The sequence below is a fragment of the Pygocentrus nattereri genome, chromosome 14 (genome assembly GCF_015220715.1).
Source record: "Pygocentrus nattereri isolate fPygNat1 chromosome 14, fPygNat1.pri, whole genome shotgun sequence".
NCBI lineage: Eukaryota > Metazoa > Chordata > Actinopteri > Characiformes > Serrasalmidae > Pygocentrus > Pygocentrus nattereri.
The window spans coordinates 13,338,782-13,361,877 of NC_051224.1; the positions used below are offsets into that span (position 1 = coordinate 13,338,782).

Sequence of the window (23,096 nt, forward strand, 5' to 3'; positions counted from 1 at the left end):
GTTCTTGTCATACTGGGTTCAAAAACATGTTTGTGACATCATAACAACAAACAGTTTAATCTTCTTGTCTGGAAATGTTCCGGCTTTTGTTTTTAATTGAGTTTTACCTGGCACATTGCCCAGAATTTTATTAGGTGACGTCTTGGCAAATTTTCTGAACATTTCAGGAACAGCTGCAGGCTTCAAAGGGACCTTAAATGGGAATGCTACCATTTTTTCACATTTTTTGCATAATTCAGTGGTTGCGATATAAACAAAGCATGGTTTGATGTGAAACAGAGCATTATGGAGAAACATAACTTTTTCTTTACAGTGGTGGTGATAGGAACCAGGGGTCACAATGTCTGAACACACTGAACCTACATGCATCTTCTGGGCTTTTATATGTAATGCTGATAATGGTAAAATAGTGATAAAGCTAAAAAAAATACATCTTAAAACTTGTAAAACAGTGCCTCATCATAACCCATTTCATGTAATAACTTTCTGTGAGTGAGCTAGTAGACGCCCTTAAAATCCCTTATTAGTCCCACAGTGTGGAAATTCATCTCCACATTTAGCCCATCTGTGCGGTGAAACACCACATACACACTAGTGAAAACACACACACTAGGGGCAGTAAGTTTCTCTAGAACAGAGCATTTTACAACAAACAACTCCAGATAACTTTGTTTACATCTCAACAATCGAATTATGCAGAAAAAGTAAAAATATCAGTGTAATGCATCTTTAAGGAAGGATTCAGATAAATGACATAATCCTGAGTTCTGACTTCTCACTTTCTCACGTTAAGCCACAGACTGCACCTGGATATTGCAGCATCACACCATATTTTTTGTTATATTCTTAGACACATACATCTGTTCCCAATAGTTTAAATAGTGTTATTCTATTGGTAAATATTCTTGTCTGCTGTCTCTTAGTCCAACATGTCTTTGAGACATTAACAGAAATTTAAGCCTGGTTTAAAAGAAGTTGGAGAAACAACTGACCACTAAACGTGCTCAGCGTAAATTGAGATCTGCTGCATGTGTAACATCTCCACCCACTTTTTGCACAATCTTCTCATATTTCACACAACCCTCCCTTGAATGTGCATGATAAGAACATTTTAACATGCATATTTTATGCATGAGGCTCTTTCATATGTAATGCGCCCAGTTTGTACCTGAAATCGATGTATAAGTCTTAATATATCTGGCCTGTGGTGTTTAGTTTTGTGCCTGCAATATGACACAAAGCTAGAAGATCAACTGTGCTTGCACTATACCCTGTTTATATTAGTGTGAGTCACTGACCGTGTCTCCAATCTTGAGTCCCAAGCAAGATCTGACACCAGGCACCACCTCTCCATTGAGGCATGTAGCATTGAACGACAGGGTTAACTCATCTGGAACACCCAACACCTCCAACTCTGCTTTGGATCTAATATTCTGCAAGGGTCAAAGGGTGCATTGTCAGCATGTTGATCAAATATGTGAGGTGTTATTCTAGCAGCACAGGACAGGTAATGATATATTGAAAATACAACATTTAGGGCTAAATGATCAGAATTGACTAAACTTTCTCTAATCTATATCCAAAATGTAATAGTGTCCACCTTTCATTTCTTTGATTTTCTAGTCAAAATGGTCAGTAAGTATAAGTGTTCAGGAGATATTTCTAAAGAGATTAGATTTTTAAAATCCTCTTTGTATGGGAAAGTCTGTCAAACAGGAGTTAATAAGATATTTAAGAGATATAGATAACTCTGCAATTCCTGGTAGACCACCAAATCTGTCACCATCACATAAACATTTCATCTTTCAGAGAGAGGATTTGAGAAGACATTCTCAAACTCAACATTAAGTGTTTGAAAGGATGTGTAGCTGTCAAGAAGATATTATCGAGAAAATACAAGAGACCAAAAACAAGAAGAACAGTTGCAAATCAGACAACGAAGCTGCTGGTGTTCTCAGAACAATAGACTGACCACCCTAGAGTCCAGACTTTAACATTACTATATGCCTTTAGGATTTTTTGGATTGTGAGAAACAGGTCTCTGACTTTTGCACAATACTGCAAACAAATCAAGTGAGTAGGCTCAGCACATGCACATGTTGTCAAAAATATTAGCTGTCTAAAAAAAGCTTGTTAGAAGCCTATTTGTTTCATTAGCAGTGCATTCATTTAACTCTCAAAGTACAGTAAATAAACCACATTATCTTTGCTGCCTGTTGCTTTCGAAATAGATTGTCTAGTAAAAATAAGCTAGAACAGTTGGAGGTTAGCTGTCAAAATGGGAACAGACGTCAGAATGGGAATAGGCCATTAAAATCTGAGATTGGTGCCCCCCCCTCGGTAACGTTCAGTGCTGTGAAATGAATGTCATGTAAGAGTGGGCAGAAGTGTGAGATTTCATCAAAGCGAGCTGGGAATTCCTGAGCATGTGAGGCTCACCGTGTATGCGTCCTGGATGAGCTGGATGATATTTTTCGAGTCGTAAGACAGTCTGCCCACGGTGGTCCCAGGAATCAGTTTACTGTAATTCTGAAAGACAGTAAAACTCTGTGTGAGGGTGTGTGGAGGTGCAAGACTGCACAATATGACAAGACAGTGGACACAGACCCTATTAATGCATGTATGAGGCAGAGAGAGAGAGAGAGTAGGGGTGGGTATGTTTGTACACTCACAAGGTACAGGGGCATCACGTTGTCAGTCACGGCGAAAATGAGGTTGATGTTATTCTCTGACAGCTTGTCAGCGAGCATTGCAATAGAGGGATAGTCCTAAAATACATATTCACATAAATGCATACAGTACATACCACACAAAATAACTTCTTATATCTCATAGCCATTTTATGTCTCCATATACAGGACCATGTACTAGAGAATATACTGTTTCCAGCTTTTAGTTTTCCAAAATAATTCCAAATATTTTTTTTGGTTATGTTCTCTGATATGTGAAGCAAAAAAGTAACTTCTCACAGGCCTACACATTTCTGTCTCTAGGTCCAAGCGATGCAACGGTTAAAGTGTTGGCCCTGTCAGGAAATCGCAAATTCCTAACAATGTTCTCCTTCTCCACCATCTGTCAGTGAGATGCTAGCCAATGCGTGTGTCTCTTAGCTGACATAGCAGAATCAGCAGTTAGCATTCTACACCAAGAATGTAGCCTTCTTCATCAATCAGATACATGCAATCACAATACAAAAACACAAAGCTAGTTTCACTGACCAGTAAAGTAGTCTTGTCATAGTTGTTTTCATTATTGACATAGCACTGTCCGTCACTGGGCTGGACGATGCCAGCAACTCGGCCGTCCAGAGCGGTGTGAGTGTTAGCGTCTGTAGTAAATACCAGCAAGTGGGACGCATCCGACCTCCACCCAATCTTGTCCTACAGCGGGACAGAGGGAGTTAGCACCTTCTTTAGAGTGCAAAGGTAAATAAAGCTTTCAAACCAATGATTTTAAACATTCTGATTAAAAAGTATGTCACATGCATTTTCTACAGGAACCTGTTCTATAAACTGATGATTGTTTCTAATCTTTTGTAATACTATAAATTTTTAAAAAAGTTTTAAACAAGATGGCCTGTTTTAGCAGTCTGACAGGTGGCACAATGGAATCCCATTTCACTCCTACCACTTAGGCCTCACCCCTACATTTTGCACGTTCATGCCTAGGGGAAGGGGGTCCCAATTTTTGTTGAGATAGAGGGGAAGGGTGAAGTGTTATGGCCCTACAAGTGGAGGCACACTCCAAACTACGGAGCCCCACTGTTGGCTTCCTGTATAAATAAGTCTCAGTAGCTAGCTAGCTAAATTTCCCGTACCACCTTAAATGGTTCAGCAGGTACATTCGGGCACCTCAGGCTTCAGAACTGCCGCACCATTTAAGGTGTAACAGGAAAATTCGAACAAGAAGCTGACGAAAATCTTCATATCATTGAAGAATTAGGGGTGGGCGATAATCAATAATGCTCTCATCCTCACCAGCAGTGAGGAGCTGAGCTTTACCCTCCTCTGCTGTCACTGCAGACGGGCAAGGTTGCCTACAGAGCAGCGATAGTAGATGTTAATGAAGTAATGTTCTTTTTATTTGAGTGTTGTCCCATTTCATAGGGGACAGATTTCAACCCCTACTCCTACTCAGTTCCATGGAGCAAGGTGACTCTCAAAATCAAGGGGTAGGGGTAAAAATAAGAAATGGGATTGGGCCAAAGTCTTGGACACCTGCATAAACCTTTGTTTTTTAACTCATAGATACATTTCAAATAAACAAACATTTCTACAGTAACACATTTTCATGCTGTTCCTGAGGTCACACCACCTGACATGGTCAAGCCAGCATGACCACTATCCTTGACATTGCACCAGTCTGTCTTAAAACCATGTCAGAATGAAAGTCCTTTGTTGTCCACTGCGCTGTGTGATATTTGAGGATATCAGTTTTTACTGTGTTGAAAACTTTTAAAACTGCAGTATGTTATGATTTCAAAGGTTTTAATTATTACAACTATTTTATTTTATTTAATCTGAATATATGTCTGAACAATTGCCTAAAATTAATTCATTTTGATGCACTGAATATGTTTTCATATGGAGGAGGTATCATAAAACAATGTGATGTACGTCATGTATTATTAAATTATTTACTGGGAAAGTAATAGACACAGAAAGTGCAGGCCATATCACGGACCTGTAAACAGTTATTTACCAAAGTTTGTGCCTCCTGGTCAAAATAAATGAACACATCCTCTACAGAGGACATGCATTGTAATGAACTGTTACTGTTTGTTTGCTAAATTTAACACATTAGAGAAAAAAAATGAACATAAAATGTGGCTTGTGCAGATGTTATGGCACATTTTATATTTTATGTTTTATTATATTAAACTCGGCAACTAAAAGGAAATCATGCACTAAGAGTATCAGAACAGTGCCATACTTAAGCTTATTCCTAGTAGAGGATGTGTTAATTTCACTTTGACTGGGGATGTTGAAACTTTTGCATATGACTGTATTAAATATTAATGCCATAGCTCATACTTTGCATCTGTGTGAGTCCTCTTTCATTTTTACCCAAAGCCATCTTCATTATGACATTTCCATATCCACACTTACTGTGTTTACTGTAGATAATCTTTTCATTAAGAGTGGCTCAAAAATTTGGTCTCAATGTATTTAACTTACTAAAATGTAAAAACTCTACACCAAAGCAAATTTTGATATCCCGTTCTCCTCCACCTAAGAGCCCTGGGTAAGCAATACCACCGTGTGCGACTCACCTTGCAGACCACAGCCTGTAGAACAGCATCAAATCCTCCCTCGGGTGCATCTCTGTTTCTGGACACTTCCTGGTTCTTCACCTCCTCAGTGAAGCGGCTCACCTGCTCAGTCAGTGACAGCACATTCTTATAGCCAAACTGCGGCCGGCAGACTGTGGCCGGCAGACTACAGCGCCCATGATGCACAAGAGAAAGAGACAGTGACAGAAGTGAGGTATAGAAATAATAATTATGCCAACAGAATAATACTTGCTTCTATAACTGTATATGCTTCTGTAAAATAGTGAGGAGAAACATGTACTGAGATCTTTGTTTTTGTTATTTTATGTACTTCCACTTCAGATGTGTAAATATAATGTCTTAAATTTTGACTATGTCAATTTTGTCCTGTAAAAAATATGTTAAATGGAAGAATAATAACCATGTAACTGCCTGTATCCGATTACCTTCCCATCTGGAAAGTTTAAGTGCGTCATAGTGAAAATTTAGAACGTTCAATATGGCATGAGCAGAAACAGGATGTCCAGTTTATGTGTCACAGAACATGATGTCTTTATCTCGCCCTTTAAAAAGTACATGTGAAGTACGTTTTCCAGAGTCTGACATAATTTTAAAGTAATCAAAAACATAAGCGTGCCAGCTAAAAACACACTGCTGCTCAAAACATGCTGATGGGGGTCATTACTAAACAGCATTTGAATGGAAAAAGCTATAGAGGCCTAGCAAAGAACCTAAACTTTCTGTTAGGACAACAGAAGTGATGATATGCAGTTGGAAAGTTCATGAAACCATGAAACCACAACTAATCATCCCTGGACAGGTGAGCAAAGATTTCTGTGAGACTAATGATAAAGAAGGTAAGAGAGAAGCCAGCCGACACTTGACCAGTAGGAACAATAAGCAATGAAGGGCATCTTCACTCCTGCGTCCCACACTGACAAATAAGCCAAGAAGTGTACTTATTTAGACAAATCAGAACTCTTTTGGAACAATGTTCTCTGGCCAGATAAAACAATACTAGAACTATAATTCAGTTATAATTCAGCTCATCATGTTTGGAGATAGAAGGATTGTGTGTATCTTCCCAAGAACACCATACCCACAGTGAAGCATGGTGGTGGAAGCATCATGATGGGCTGCTTATCTGCAAACAATACTAGGCATTCACTTCATTGATGGAGTGATGTCCCAGGAGATACCGAAGGAGATATTTTGACAGGACAATGATCCCAAACATATAACTAAAATAATTCAAGTTTCTAAAAAAAAGGGGAAAGTTCTTGCATGGTCTAGCCAAGATTGGACTTAAACATCATAGAACATTTATGGAGGATTTTGGACTTTGAAAGAAGGACCCATTTAACTAATTAAACCACAACGCTGTGAAAGGTGAGCTAATCACGTCTTACTGTAGATGTTTCAAAGCTACATATTGCAGTGCAAGCTAAAGAGTTTGTGTGTAAATTATAAGTGGATATATGTAATTGATATCTATTAAATAACATAAACAAATGTGTCCAAATTGTCCAAGTTTCTCCTCACTATATATGCATCAGTGTATATTGCATTTTGTATTATGCACAGTTCCAAGTACTCTTGTGGCTGTACATTTGTATTAGTTGTTTATAATTTGTATTACGTAATGTAGTGTCCATTTATGGCCTCATCTGTTCAACTAAGAGTACTACTGCAAGTGTACTTGGCAAATAAAATGACTCTGAGGGTTTAATCAGCAGCATTTATCATCATTTATCCTCTACTTTAAAGTGCCCATATATGACAATTTTCTTGTATTTTCACCCCAATGTCCCCATTTGTGTGGGTTCCTGTGCCAAAAAAGCTATTTATTTTTACATGACCCTTTCTTATAATTATACTGGCTATTTTTGTACTGTGCATTTAAGACTAATAGATGTAAATGAACTCTATTCTGATTGGCTGCCCTGTATTGTGCCTCATTCAACAAGCATTGGAATATGTTCACTCACACAGACTTGGATCAGTACACCTCATCTGTACTGGACCACATCTCCACCACTATAGACAGTGTCACCACCCAGAAATAGATCACCATGTACCCCAACCAAAAGCCTTGGATGAACCGGGATGTTCGTCACCTGCTGAAGGCCCGTAACATCGCCTTCAGATCAGGAGATGCACAGGCCTACAGTGCAGCCAGGGCTGAGCTGAAGAAGGGCATCAAAAAGGCCAAACACCACTACAAAGGGAAGGTAGAAGAACACTTCTCCAACTCCGACCCCCGGCGTATGTGGCAAAGGGAACCCAACAACTGCAACCAAGGCAGATGTGTCTGCAGACCACCAACCACTGACTCTTTCTCCCACCGAGGAGGAGCGGCGCTGGGCAGGACTAAAGCACACAAGGCTGCGGTCCTGATGGCATCCATGGACGTGTTCTCAGAACATGTTCTGGAGAGCTGGCAGGAGTGCTGACGGACGTATTCAACCTGTCCTTGGCCCGTGCTGTGGTACCAAGCTGCTTCAAAACCACCTCCATCGTCCCGATACCCAAAAATTCCAAACCATCACGACTGAATGACTACCGCCCGGTAGCCCTCACCCCCATCATCACAAAGTGCTTTGAGCGGCTGGTCCTAGTACAGCTCAAATCCTGTCTCCCCCCACCCTGGACGCCCACCAATTTGCATACCGCCAGAATAGGAGCACAGAAGATGCAGTTTCTATAGCACTGCACTCTGTCCTCTCACACCTGGACAATAAAAATACCTCCGTCAGGATGCTGTTCGTAGACTTCAGTTCAGCATTCAACACAGTCATCCCCTCAAAACTCATCACAAAACTCACAGACCTGAGCATTAGTTCCCTCATGTGCAACTGGTTACTGGACTTCCTGACCAACCGACCCCAACATGTCCGGTTGGACAACCACTGCTCATCCACCATCACCATGTACCACAAGGCTGTGTGATGAGTCCCTTCCTCTACTCCCTCTTCACCCATGACTGCAAGCCTGTCGATGGTTCCAATACCATCATTAAGTTTGCAGATGACATCACGGTGCTTGGCCTCATCAAAAACAACGATGAGACAGCCTATAGGGAGGAGGTGGATCATCTGGCTGAGTGGTGTGACACAAACAACCTTCTGCTCAACGCTGAGAAAACTAAGGAGCTCATTGTGGACTTCAGAAGGAATGCTGACCACATCCACCTATCCACATCAAGGGGACGGCAGTGGAGCGTGTGAACAGCTTCAAGTTCCTTGGTGTCCACATCTCCATGGATCTCACCTAGATGACCAGCTGCTCCAAGCTGGTAAAGAAGGCTCACCAGCGCCTCTTCTTTCTGAGGAGGCTGAGGATGAACCACCTGTCCTCAGACATCCTGCTGAACTTCTATCGCTGCACCACTGAGAGCATCCTGACCAACTGCATCACAGTATGGTACGGATGCTGCTCTGCCTCAGACCGGAAGGCGCTGCAGAGGGTGGTGAAAGCTGCCCAGTGCATCATTGGTGCACCACTTCCTGCCATAGAGGACATCTACAGGAAGCGGTGTCTGAAGAGGGCTGGGAAAATCATCAAAGAACCCAGTCACCCAGCACACAGACTCTTCACCCTCCTGCCCTCTGGGAGGCGCTTCTTTCCAACAGCTTCTTTCCAACAGCTGTCACACTCCTGAACTCTGCCTCCTGATATCTAAACAAATAACAATGGACTGTACCCTAACACACACCAATAACACACAGACTTAAACACCATTCAACACCACTTACCGGCACTTACATCTGTTCTATACACTGCCCATTATTGTATATACTGTGTAAATACTCTACCTGTTCATAAGTACATACTTATCCCCCTTCATATTTTAAACCTGTTCATAATACTTTATACCCCTTCATATTTATAACCTGTTCATAGTACTTTATAACCCCTCATATTTATTCATAGTTCATAGTACTTTATACCCCTTCATATTTTTAACCTGTTCATAGTACTTTATACCCCTTCATATTTATAACCTGTTCATAGTACTTTATAACCCCTCATATTTATTCATAGTTCATAGTACTTTATACCCCTTCATATTTTTAACCTGTTCATAGTACTTTATACCCCTTCATATTTTTAACCTGTTCATAGTACTTTATAACCCCTCATATTTATTCATAGTTCATAGTACTTTATAATTTCCCCTTTCATATTTATAATCTGTACATTCTTGTTTATAACCTGTAAAACTCCCTTCATGTTCATACCCCCTCATATTTTTTTAACCTGTATATACTATACTTACTGTACACTGTAACACACATATTTATATTTCTGCTAAGCACATCTGGATGGATGCAAACTGAATTTCGTTGCTTTGTACCTGTGACATACGCAATGACAATAAAGTTGAATTCTATTCTATTGTACTCTATTCTATTCTATTCTATTCTATTCTATTACAATCTGAAACACTCATTACAACTTGAACATGAATAGGCAGAGATAAGCTACTGTAGATTAAAAGGGTAGATATATGTAAATGTAATGGCTTTTGTGACATCATAAAAATCACGTTTTTTCAGCCTAGTTTCCATATACAGACTGTACGGACTGTGTAGTGAATTGTACGTTTTTAAACCTTGACAGTGTTAACACATTATGAAGTTGTTTTTTTTTGGTCAAAATTGAGGATAGGTAATTTTTTAATTATATGAACCTTTTAAATATTGTGTGCCACAAAAGAGCAAGTTTTTCACTGGTGACACTTCTAATAGTTTGTACAAATAAGCTGTTTTGTTGATGCCAGCTCACCCAACACAGGGGTTCTTCACAGCCTCATCTGGAAACATATACATGTATGGAGAGAGAGTTTTGTCTACAAATGCCCCAAATCCCATGCGCAGGTTACTAGTGGCTTGTCCCATAGCTGTGGCCAGTTCATTGCCAAGAGAACGGAGACTGACTAAGTCATCCTTCATAGAATATGACAGGTCCATCAGGTAGTACAGATCTACTGGATAATCAGCAACCTGCCTAACAGTCACTGTAAAACGTTTTGAGTCTCCTGAGAGGGGAAAGAGAGAGAGAAAGAGAGAGAAGGAGATTATTTGAATTGAAAAATGTGACAACCATAAAAAAACATTTTTTTCACTTTTAACCCCTTAAAAGTTTTATTACACTCTTCTATAACATAAGAATAGCTTACCCAGTTTGCACCGAAGTCCCTGTAGTTACTTTATGTATAAAACCTTAGTATATAATAATCCAGGGATTTTAAGTGCTTTTGTTTTCACATCATCTAAAAGCACCAGCAGTCATTTACACTGTGTGAACATCTCATCATAAATGGACCGACAGAAATAGTTAAAAACACTGTGCCTTAAAGCAGCACAATGTAATATTTTTGTTAAAACTGGAAGTAGTAGCATTACTGAGTACAGAGATAAAAGAGATAAAAGAACACACTATAATATGGCATGCGTACATTACTGTGAGTAGACCCGCGAGGACTGAAATAATCATTTAAAAAAAAAAACAGAGGTACAGGGACGGAATTGGTGGGAGTTTTGTGGACCACAACACACATCTTTACATATTAACATAACACACCCAGACTCAAAAAGAACTCAATGTTTAGGTCTCAAATACGAACTCATTGAAGAAGATATGATGATAGCAGTAAATAATAATAACGCACATCCTCAGAAAACATGTCCATCGCCAGGTTTTGATTGAGTTCTCTTTGAATACTCTTTCAACACACTGACGTTACACAATGCTCTTCTGCACATTGTGTATAGAGGTTTATGTAAAAAGACTTTTTTCTAAGTAATTTTAGACAATTTATATTGATCAGTTCATCAAGAAAATTTAGCACAATGCAAACAATATCCTGAATTTCCGAATTATACATTGACATCTTGCTAAATTAATGTGCATTACAGTGAAATTGCAAAAAAAATGCAGGGGTTGCATTTTTGCTGCATTTTTCCCTGAGATCTATGTGACATTTATGTGTTTTTATGTACCAGCTGTTATTCATGATCATTTTCCAATCTCTCATTTTCCCTAAGACTTAAACAGGCTGCTTTTGTTAGACTACCTTTAAGGCTGATATGTGTAAATATATCTCTGCTCTGATTGGCTGCAATGCACTGCACCTGAATCGAAATACGGTCCAGGCTCAAACACTCCTGATAACTTCAGCAAGAATGGGTGAGGCAAAACTGCTGTGTGCTAAATCAGTGGATGTATGTAAACACACTGTTTTTTCTGATATCAGGAAAAAAGTTCATTCAAAACGGGCTAGTTTTGCACGTTCATTTCCACGTATATTCTGTATGGTATGATTTAGCTAACAGTGAAAGTCATACCTGGCCGGAGGGTGAGGTGGATTCTTTGGGGTTGAATCTGTGTGATGTCTCTGGTGGAACCCTGCGCTTTATCACTGAGGGGGCGATCCTCCTTGACTGTCATACTACTGACTGGAGACTCGATAAACTCCGCACCACAGCCAGACTGCACTAGTATGCTCTTGAGATTGCAGCGGGAGAGACCGGGCCCACCCTTGCCGATATCCTGATGCACACACACACACACACACACACACACACACACACACACACACACACACACACACACACACACACACATATTCAGAGTTGATATTCTCATTTGGTTGCTATAGGTGTGCTACATATTGTTGCTGTCATAAAACAACCTTTTTAACTAATTAATTATTTATTGCACTTTTTAGCACATTTAACAAGACGATAAGTCAAAATCAGTTACAAATATTTTTAAATAAGTTTACATTTTCCTGTATGTACAGTACTGTGCAAAAGTCAGAGACCATTTATTTAATTTGCAGTCAAAAATGTAATAAATGTATTATATATTAAATATACATTCAAATAAATCTGCAGGGATGTTTTTCCACATCTCTATAGTTCAATCTTAGAAGTTGGTTGCATTTTCTGTTTCTCACAATCAAAGTAAGCCCTCTTTTTGTCTATTTCTCTGTTCAGTAAGGGTGTCTTGACAGCTTCATATCATTTCTGTGATTGAGTTCTCTCTCTTCTCACACTGGAAAGATGGACAGAAGCACCTGTGGGTTTTTTCAGATCTGAAGCAAGAGTGGAGCTTGATTTTCTCATCTTTCACAAAGATGAGAAGTATGGTTTTCCCATGTTGAACTCCAGTTTTGGAAAGTCCTGCTGATTTCACCTTTTTCCTTTGATGTTCCTCTTTATTATTTAAGTGGATTATCTTATATCTAATCTTAGAAATGTCTCCTGAAAAAACAACTAATATTTAGGTCTGTTGGTAGGCTCTGGCTTTTACACAATACTATATGTTTTTGAAAGAATATATATATATATATATATATATATATATATGTTTTATATATTCCCAATGAAAATCTGTCTCTTACTTGCTTAGAGCACCAAGCACAGGTTGGATGAATAGACAGACATTCTTTGCATGTTCTGACACCTCTAGAGGTACATATGTTTGAGGAACCTAGAAACACACACACACACACACACACACACACACACACACACACACACACACACACACACACACACACACACACACACACACACATCAATAAAAGAACAGGTAGAGTGTGAGAACAATAGAGAGAGAGAGAGAAAGAGAGAGATTAATTATTTGCATTAATTCAATCATTGCCATATCTCCTGTCATTCTCTCTCTCCCTCTCTCTCTCTCTCTCCCTCTCTCTCTCTCTTTCTCTCTCTCTCTCTCTCTCTCTCTCCCTCTCCCCCTCTCTCTCTCTCTTTCTCTCTCTCTCTCTCTCTCTCTCCCTCTCCCCCTCTCTCTCTCCCTCTCTCTCTCTCTCTCCCTCTCTCTCTCTCTTTCTCTCTCTCTCTCTCTCTCTCTCTCCCTCTCCCCCTCTCTCTCTCTCTTTCTCTCTCTCTCTCTCTCTCTCTCCCTCTCCCCCTCTCTCTCTCTCTTTCTCTCTCTCTCTCTCTCTCTCTCTCTCTCTCTCTCTCTCTCTCTCTCTCTTATCCATGTACAGCAAACAGTTAAACAAAGAGACGTAGATGTTGCCTGAGAACTTTGTGTTCATTATGGTTCATCCTTTGACTGTATGTCAGAACTGGAGCATCAAACACGAATAATATGCATGTTTACATCAGATTTTATGGTGCAGTAGGCAAGCAGCTCTTAGACATCTGATAAACTGAGATGTAAAGGCCTTTATCTGGCCAACCAAAAAAAAAACTAACTTTAGAACAAATACAAATAAACAAACAGCACACTGTTCAATAAACAAAAAGCTCTCCTCAAGGAGGTGTGTTCCTCAAAATAGGTGTCTACTGCGACATATTTACAAATATTTGTAAAATATATGTAAACATTAAAAACTGAAGCCACACTTGGATTGTCTCCTCTAGATGATGAACAGATACTTAACAAAGTTTCTGATGATACTTAATTGATCATAAACAACATTAGGATAAGGGTTAGGTTTAGGAGTAAGCTCAGGTTTTTGTGTGAAGTTAGGATTAGGATTAGATTTATTAGAATCCACTCAGGTTTAAGTTCAGTTTGCTTTTAAAAGATACTAAGTTAAATGTTAAGGACAGGCTGAACATCTACAACATATCAAAATAAAGTGTAACCAGAATCGACACATATATTTGACCTACATATGTGCATATTTTTCAATACAAAGAGATTCAGTATGTGCACATATTGGCATATATGCTAAATATTACATTTTCACCTGTGGCCTGCAATTTGTGAGCAAACAAGTAGGTAACTTATAGCCTTCATAACTTTAGAATGGCTACAGACATGATAAACATATCAGGCCATTCAGCAGACCTGGTCCAAACTAGCAAACATCAGCATCAGTGAGTAATTCAGCTCAGAAAATCACCCAAAATCCTGATATTATTGCTCTGCTTTTTGGCCTTCATATTCCAACAATGGGTTAAAACAACAACATGATTCACACATTAGATCACTGATCAGACTCACAATCCAGAGTGATTTCATCTACTTATGACCATCCATCAGCCAGCAATTCAGCTCCAAAATCAACCAAAACCTGTTCGCTGCTATTATATTACATCTCTGCTTTTAGCCTTCATATTATAAACAAAGGGTTAAAATAGTGAGATGATTCACACATAGACAAGAACACTCAGAGAAACCTGCCATCACTAGCCAGAGGGAGAGAAACCTGCTCTAACATCCCAGAACCCAGAAATACAGCACAAACACACAGCCAGATCACTGTAAAACCTGCTGTTAGCTCTCTGCTTTAGCCTTCATATGGAAACAAAAGGGTTAAAATGGCAACTCTGAACAGCACATATAATGAAAAACATCACATATACTGCACATTTTTACTAAGGAGCAAGAATGTGCATATATCATTTTCTTTAATATGGGTATCTAATCAATCCTGCATCAATGTCATCAAGTGTGCTTCTGACTGATTAGAACAAATCCATGTAATAGCTGGAGTGACAGGAACCAAACCTGCATACTTCTAACTATAATGGCCTAACACACTCACTGTTAAGATGAGTAGTTTTAAATAATGTTCTTGGCTTCCTCAGACCTTAATAAAGCCAAACGTATAGGATCATATTTGTGATTATAACATGCTGTCCACATATCCCAGACAAACATGGAGCACTCTAACCCTCATCTTACTGTATGTATTGCTAAATCAACCGAATCAGAGTTAGAATGTTAATATGACAGTGAGAGTGACTTATTCATTGATAAAAAAAGCGGAATCTGACCCACCTGAAACTGCGTAAGCTAGAACAAAAAGTACCAGGGCTGCGCAAACTTCACCCAAAAACTTCCCCATTTGAGAATGTAGACGTCTTCAGACGCCGATGCCTTTCAGCAGCTGTTTGTTCTCTTCCTCTCTTCCGCCCTCTGTGTTTTCCTGTGCGTCTGTGTGAGTGATAATCAGAGCAGTTTTCCTTCTTGTTGGGGGACGGGTTCAGATGGGCTGTGCTGTTTCAGAGGGCGTGAATAACCACGGCCTCTTACCCAGCATGTCCACACTGGCAGAACACACGGCAGTCAAGAAGGAGAAAACATATTCACCGGTGAGCTTTTCTAAGTGTCAGACCTACAATATATTTACACACAGATAACTACACAGAAAGTATGTGAAATGTAATAAGCTTGTGCAGCGTCATCTTAATTGGGGATGAATTTTGTTCAGCACTTGTTCTTACAAAATGGTAAGAACTTGAAAGGTTTGACTACAGAGCTAGAATCCACTCTTCTTTCTCCATGTAACTGTTTAAAAAGTAAAATAAAATCTGTTCCAGATCAGCAGTGAAACATGAAATCAGTGTCTATCTACATCTATATTTATATCTATATCTATATCTATATTTATATCTATATGTATGTGTGTGTGTGTGTGTGTACAGTCAAATGCAAAAGTTTATTGTGTTGCTTTTCTACTACAAGTAAGTACACGTCTTTGGCAGAGAACATTTTATAGCATTTGTTTTAATTTTTCCAAAAAAAATGAAATCAGCTAATTAAAACTATGCACTAAAATGCACTAAAGTTTTAAGAAAATTGTCATATTTAAGTTAGTTTTCTGTGGAGGGTGATCTAACATGTTTGCACTTAGAAAATCAACAAACCATGTTGTTTTATGTTTTTTATTTTTACTTTTTGTATTTTTTGACTTTTTTTTATTATTTTGTGAAATGTATGAATAAGCAGTGAATAAAATGACAAACGCTAAACTGTAATTATCTGTTGATATTCATTTTATCAGGCTATCTGTCTTTGTTCTACATTTTTGAAAGATGCAGACCATTCAGCACTCTGGAAACATCTAAATCATATTCAGTTAGGAATGTTGTTTTTTTCCTTCACCTGAAGGGTTACAATTTCAGGTCTTTGCACCAGTTGTGCTGAGGGTGCATGTTCTGAAATGCATGCTTCAGAGTAGGACACCCAACATGGGATTCCACAAGATGGAGAACAACAAAGCGAAATGGTTCTTCATATTATTTTCTGGCTTCTTTCAGGAAGAGGGTGGATGTTGTAGGCCTTTTGTGATTTTTGTGGGGTTTGTGGACTGACGTGGGTAAAGCCCTGAGGAGTAAAAACACCAGATTACCATCATTACGTAGCACAGTCTACATGATTAATGTAATCTTAATCTGAGCCAAAGTAATTAACATTGCCCTACACGGCACGTACCCATAATAACACACTCTGTTTTATTGTTGGATTTTGAAAGTACAATAGTAGTGTGGGGCTAAAATACAATCAATTGGTCGTCTCTAATGCTTGTTTAGATTCTAATCATCTTGTGTTTGTCTGTCTGAACACGCATTGCACATTCCAGTGCATGTAGGTGCATCCAGCTCTTCTTACATGCCAGTCAACAGTAAAAGATTTTAAAATGTTCATTATCCACAGCTCCCAGTATTGTTTGTTTTATTTTTCAGACAAGCTTCATTTCACACTAATGTGCAGCAGGAATTTCCGAAAGCATTTGTGAGATTGTTGTCTGATAGTAGAAGTGACTGTTGAAAATAGAGGCCATAAAGAGTTGTATAACACAGACAGAGAGGGGGAGAGAGAGAGAGAGAGAGAGGAGGACAATTTGGAGGAGAGAAATAAAGAGAGAGAAAGGGAAGGAGAGAAGGTGAAAGAGAGAGAGTGAAAGAAAAAAAGCTAAACTGTAGGAAATACACATCAGGCTAATGACAGTGTGTCTGTGGAGTACAGAGAGCTGTCTGTACATGTGTGTATGAATTTCCTGCTCAGATGAAAAATGTATTTACAGGATGAAGAATAACAAATAACAATAGACAAAAATGGAGATGCATGTTTTTCTTTTTTTCTTTAGACAGTGTCTATCTATGTATCTATCTGTCTATAGATATATTGTGTGTGTGTGTGTGTGTGTGTGTGTGTGTATGTTGGGAGGGTCTGACATAGTAACATGTTTTGAGTCTGTGTGTGTGTGTGTGTTTCGGGGGGTCTGACATATTAACAATTTTTGAGTCTGTGTGTGTGTGTGTGTGTGTGTGTGTGTGCATGTATGTGTGTGTTGGGGGGGCTGACATATTAGCATGTTTTGAGTCTGTGTGTGTGTGTGTGTGTGTGTGTGTGTTGGGGGGGCTGACATATTAGCATGTTTTGAGTCTGTGTGTATGTATGTTGGGGGGCTGACATATTGGCATGTTTTGAGTCTGTGTGTGTGTGTGTGTATATATGTGTGTTGGGGGATCTGACATGTTAACATGTTTTGAATCTGTTTGTGTGTGTGTGTGTGTGTGTGTGTGTGTGTTGGGGGATCTGACATGTTAACATGTTTTGAGTCTGTTTGTGTGTGTGTGTGTGTGTGTATGTGTGTTGGGGGGTCTGACATGTTAACATGTTTTGAGTCTGTGTGTGTGTGTGTGTGTGTGTGTGTGTGTGTTGGGGGATCTGACATGTTAACATGTTTTGAGTCTGTTTGTGTGTGTGTGTGTGTGTGTATGTGTGTTGGGGGATCTGACATGTTAACATGTTTTGAGTCTGTTTGTGTGTGTGTGTGTGTGTGTGTGTGTGTGTTGGGGGATCTGACATGTTAACATGTTTTGAGTCTGTTTGTGTGTGTGTGTGTGTGTGTGTGTGTGTATGTGTGTTGGGGGGTCTGACATGTTAACATGTTTTGAGTCTGTTTGTGTGTGTGTGTGTGTGTGTGTGTGTGTGTGTTGGGGGATCTGACATGTTAACATGTTTTGAGTCTGTTTGTGTGTGTGTGTGTGTGTGTGTGTGTATGTGTGTTGGGGGGTCTGACATGTTAACATGTTTTGAGTCTGTTTGTGTGTGTGTGTGTGTGTGTGTGTGTGTGTGTGTGTGTGTTGGGGGGTCTGACATGTTAACATGTTTTGAGTCTGTTTGTGTGTGTGTGTGTGTGTGTGTATGTGTGTTGGGGGATCTGACATGTTAACATGTTTTGAGTCTGTGTGTGTGTGTGTGTGTGTGTGTGTTGGGGGATCTGACATGTTAACATGTTTTGAGTCCGTGTGTGTGTGTGTTGGGGGGTCTGACATGTTAATATGTTTTGAGTGTGTGTTTGTGTGTGTGTGTGTGTGTGTGTGTGTGTGTGTGTGCGTGTGTGTGTGTGTGTGTACTGAAAATAAGACACAAAGAAAAGATAAAAATGCAGAGAGAGAGATAAAGAGAAACAGAGAAAGACAGAGAGATTGAGGAAGAGGAAGGGGAAGGAGCAAACATGACAGAGAGAGAGGGGAAGAGAATAAGGCAGCATGGGGAGAAAGAGAGAAGGAGAACATGAGAGAGAGAAGAAAAAAGGAGGAAGACAGACAGCAATACAGAAAGAGAGAGAGAGGAAGCAGAAAGAAAGAGAGAGCAAAACAGAAAGAAAGAGAGAATGAGAGAAAAAGAGAGAAGAGAGAGAGAGAGAGAGAGAGAGAGAGAGAAGGAGAAGAGACAAAGAGAGAGAGAATGATGAGAGAGAATGATGGGGATAAGACAATGATTGGATTAATGACAATTAATTAATTACTTCATCGTCATCATTGTACACACAGATCCTTTAATACACCTTTACCTCTTTAACCCTCTTCTCCCTCTCTCTCTTTCTCTCTCTCTCATTCATGGCCTGTTGCTTAGTTACTGCCATCAGTTTGTGCTGGAATTGTGCTAAGAGATTGCAACAGTGAGAGAGAGCGAGAGAGAGAGAGAGAGAGAGAGAGAGAGAGAGGTGAAAGGGTTGAAGGTGCAGTAAAGCATCTGTGTGTATGATGACTGAAGTAATGAAGCTGTTGCTCTTGTTGCTCTTTCAAACTCAACTTACTGTGGGTGAATATTTGTCCCTGTATGATCACCTTTACTGCTCAGTTCCTGGTACGCAAAAAAGTTGGCAAGTGAAAGCCTCTAAAATGTAATCAATTAGGACTGTTTCTCATTTTGCTCTTAAAATAGTAAGATTATTCAATCTATTTCTAGAACTACTTGTTTTAAGTATTTTGCCAAGTTGAAGAAAAACAATCACACCTTGAAAATCATTCATTATATCCACAATAAAACTCCCACATCTGTAAGAATAGATGCTTTGTTTATCCATTAAAAAGAATTGGTATTTTCTATATTTCAATAGTTACTACTCTGTAACTGTTTCTGATGGAGTCATTTGTTCATGCATTAAAATGGCCAGGACCCCCTTTCACAGTGTTTCCCCTCTGGGAAGATTGCGCATGGACTCTTCCATGTGGTATAGGCTCAATCTAGTTTTGGCTCCACCCTGACTCCACCCATTTACTACCACTTTCATCTGCATGAATTTATTAAAAGCAGCCCCTCCTAGTGAGACTTGTAGACCTCAATGTGGGGTAAATATGCTACAGTGCCTTGAAAAAGTGTTCATACCCCCTGAACTTTTCCAGTTTTTCACGTTACACCCACAAACGTAAATGTATTTTATTGGGATTTTGTATGATAGACCAACACAAAAGTAACAAGTAATTGTGAAGTGAACAGAAAATTATACATAGTTTTCAAAATTTTTAATAAATAAAAATCTTAAAAGTGTGTATTCAGCTGTACTCTGATAGCCCTAAATAAAATCCAGGCTGACCAACTGCCTTCAGAAGTCACCTAATTAGGAAATAGAGTCCACTTGTGTGTAACTTATTCTCAGTATAACTACAGCTGTTCTGTGAAGGCCTCATAGGTTTGTTAGAGAACACTAGTGATCAAACAGCATCATGAGGTCACACCAGGCAGGTCAAGGATAAAGTTGTGGAGAAGTGTAAAGCAGGGTTAGGTTAAAATATCCCAAACTATGAACATCTCATGAACCACTGTTCAATCCATCATCTGAAAATGGAAAGAGTATTGCACAACTGCAAACCTACCAAGACATGGCTGTCCACCTAAACTGACAGCCCAGGCAAGGAGAGCACTAATAAGAGAAGCAGCCAAGAGGCCTAGAGGAAAACCTGTTAGAGGCTGCAAAAGACTTGAGACTGGGATGGGGGTGCACCTTCCAGCAGGACCATGACCCTAAACATACAGCAAGAGCTACAATAAAATGGTTTAGATCAAAGCAAAGTCATGTGTTAGAATGGCCCAGTCAAAATCCAGACCTAAATCTCATTGAGAAACTGTGGCAAGACTTGCAGCTGTAACTTCAGCGAAAGGTGGTCCTACAAAGTATTGACTCAGGGGGGCTGAATACAAATGCACGCCACACTTTCCAGATTTTTATTTAATAAAAATTTTTAAAACTATGTATTATTTTCTTTTACTTTACAATTACTTACTACTTTGTGTTGGTATATCACAGAAAATCCCAACACAATACAATTTAAGTTTGTGGGAACACTCAGGGTGGTGTGTTATCGCAAATAGCATCATGGCTATGATGATCTATGATCAAATCACAGCCGTGATGTTATATCGCGATAATACACAACCTCTCATGGTCTATTGCTTAAATAAGTCTGGGATTTTAAGAAGGTTAAACATGACTGGATGACCAGTGTATTTAGATTTTGACCCCTGGTATTATATACTTTACAAAACCCCTTTGCAAATGTGGTGCCACTAGGAACTAGGGTGGTTCCTAGCCCTAAGCAGTGGGATTGATGGGATTTGAACACTGCATTGGAACATTCATGTTCGAATATTGACTCAACAATCAGCTTTATCTTGACCCATTTATCAAAATTCTGTCTATTTCCCTAAAACACAGAAAAAATGGTGTCATTTGCGACACACGATTGTAAGAATTGATTTAAGGTAAACCCGTTGCTCCTGTATTTTCAAAGGATGTACAACATGCACTCCTGAAATATGTTTCACTGTATCATTTGTGGAAAAAAGAATCACGGGAACATTCCACTTTGTTTTGGTTTAAAACAAGCTAATTAGTCCTGTTGATATTTAATACTGTGTGGTTTAATGCAGCAGGTTAACCAAGGTTTAAGTCAGCCTAATGAAAAGCCATGAGATTCAAATCAAATGTAGCCTCACAATGGTGTCCCAGTCAATAACACTGGACAGCCTAAACATCCATCCATCCATCCATCCATCCATCCATCCATCCATCCATCCATCCATCCATCCATCCATCCATCCATCCATCCATCCATCCATCCATCCATCCATCCATCCATCCATCCATCCATTTTCTAAGCCGATTCTCCCTCAGGGTCATGGACAGCCTAAACATCTCTATAAAATCTCAGTATAATCTTGCTTCTGTTATCATATCCACTACATCATGATTTACGACAATTTTAATACACTTTATATTTGTCATGTATGGTGAATTATAGAAAGAAAATTCACAAAGGATCACCAGTTTACTAACCTCTCATGCTCCTGGGTATATTTTGTTTTTTGACTTTACATGCCCAAATCATAAGGCACATTATTCAGTAACTGCTTGAGATGAATGTAGATTTTTTTTTTTTTGGTTAAAGTTCCCCTCGAATTAGCAGAAAATGTGTTTTATGATCATAAACGTAATGCGATATACTTACAATTTACTGCTGAAAGCCAAAAGTCTTAGAAAAATCATTTTTACAGAGCTTGTTACTGAAGTGACATCATCTGAGATCCAGTTTGTAGCTCAGATTTGTGGAAAAATAGGTTCAGCTGCTTTTATATTAAGAATATAACAAAGTGTGTTTTGGAACCACCAGTTCACTTGAGCTGTGGTTGCGACTTAGGAAGGAGTGGGAACAAAACAGTGTAAACAGCCACAACTTAAGACGTGAGGAAAAAATACAATGTATTTACAATTTAGTAAAGAATGAGAAGGAGTTATTCGGTGGCCATGACTTAGTAAGAACAACTTAATTATCTCATTCCAATGGAACACTAAGTTGTGGCCTCAAGTCATGGTCACAGCTTAACTATGGCATTTTCTTGCTTTACTAAAATGTGGCCACATCTTAAATATCTCATTCTCACATCTTACTGAGTTGTTGCCACAGCTTAACTATCTTTTTCCCATGCATTTCATTGATACAACTATCTTGTTTTTATGCCTTACTTAAGTCATGGTCACAGCTTAACTATCACATTCTCATGTCTTACTAATTTGTGGCCACGGCCTAATTATGTCCCGTGCCTTACTAAGTTCACTATCTCTTTTTTTTGCTTTGCTAAGTTTGGTCCTCAACTTAATTTATCTCATTCTCACATCTTCCTAAGTTGTGGCCAGTGAGATCCCGTTCCCACTGTTTAGTAAAACAGTAAATTTTTGACATTACCTTCTGTAAAATACAGAAAACATGAAGAGGCCTCCTTCAGTTATGCTTTTAAACTGTGGTACTCAATTCGTGCTTAAGAAACTTTTAAACTGTTACAAATATATCCTTTTTTACTTAGTATTTAATAAAAATTCTATGTCTCTTTGGTATTTCTTTTTAACTTGGTGTGTCACTGTCTTATCTATTATTGTAAAACATTATCACCTGAATCTAATGCACTTTGAGCTGCCACTGATATGAGAAGATTATTATTATTTCCTGGATCAGGGTCTTAGCATAGCCAAAGGGCTTTTGTCGTCTAAGGGTTTTCAGAACAAAGTCATCTGGGGCAGTATATATCATGTACCCTGCTCAGGAGAGGGGTACCGGGACCTACCCCTGGAGTCAGACCTAGATGTAGTGTTCCTGCGAGCAACTAGTGGCTGGGCAGATCAATAAGGCAACGTTGAGGGACTATGTTGTTCAACATAGGGGACCGTTGCAGTGCCTTATAAGCAGTGGGAGATGGTGGGGAGGAACTCTGCATCAGAAACTGGCTCTTGACATGTGGAATATAACCTTCCTGGGGGAAA

At 39.2% G+C, this 23,096-nt stretch overlaps 1 protein-coding gene across 1 annotated transcript in view; it reads right to left on the minus strand.

The window, feature by feature from the left end:
• The window catches only part of itgb3a (integrin beta 3a), a 32,230-nt gene extending 17,041 nt beyond the window's left edge, over positions 1-15,189 (minus strand). The window contains exons 1-9 of the mRNA XM_017686190.2: positions 15,044-15,189; positions 12,684-12,772; positions 11,623-11,827; positions 10,061-10,313; positions 5,273-5,438; positions 3,219-3,380; positions 2,673-2,768; positions 2,440-2,529; positions 1,299-1,433 (exon numbers count right to left, since the gene is read on the minus strand). Of these exons, the coding sequence (XP_017541679.1) occupies positions 1,299-1,433; positions 2,440-2,529; positions 2,673-2,768; positions 3,219-3,380; positions 5,273-5,438; positions 10,061-10,313; positions 11,623-11,827; positions 12,684-12,772; positions 15,044-15,110 (1,263 nt within the window). The 5' untranslated portion in view covers positions 15,111-15,189. The remainder of the gene's footprint in view (positions 1-1,298; positions 1,434-2,439; positions 2,530-2,672; positions 2,769-3,218; positions 3,381-5,272; positions 5,439-10,060; positions 10,314-11,622; positions 11,828-12,683; positions 12,773-15,043) is intronic.
• Positions 15,190-23,096: the final 7,907 nt, after the last annotated feature.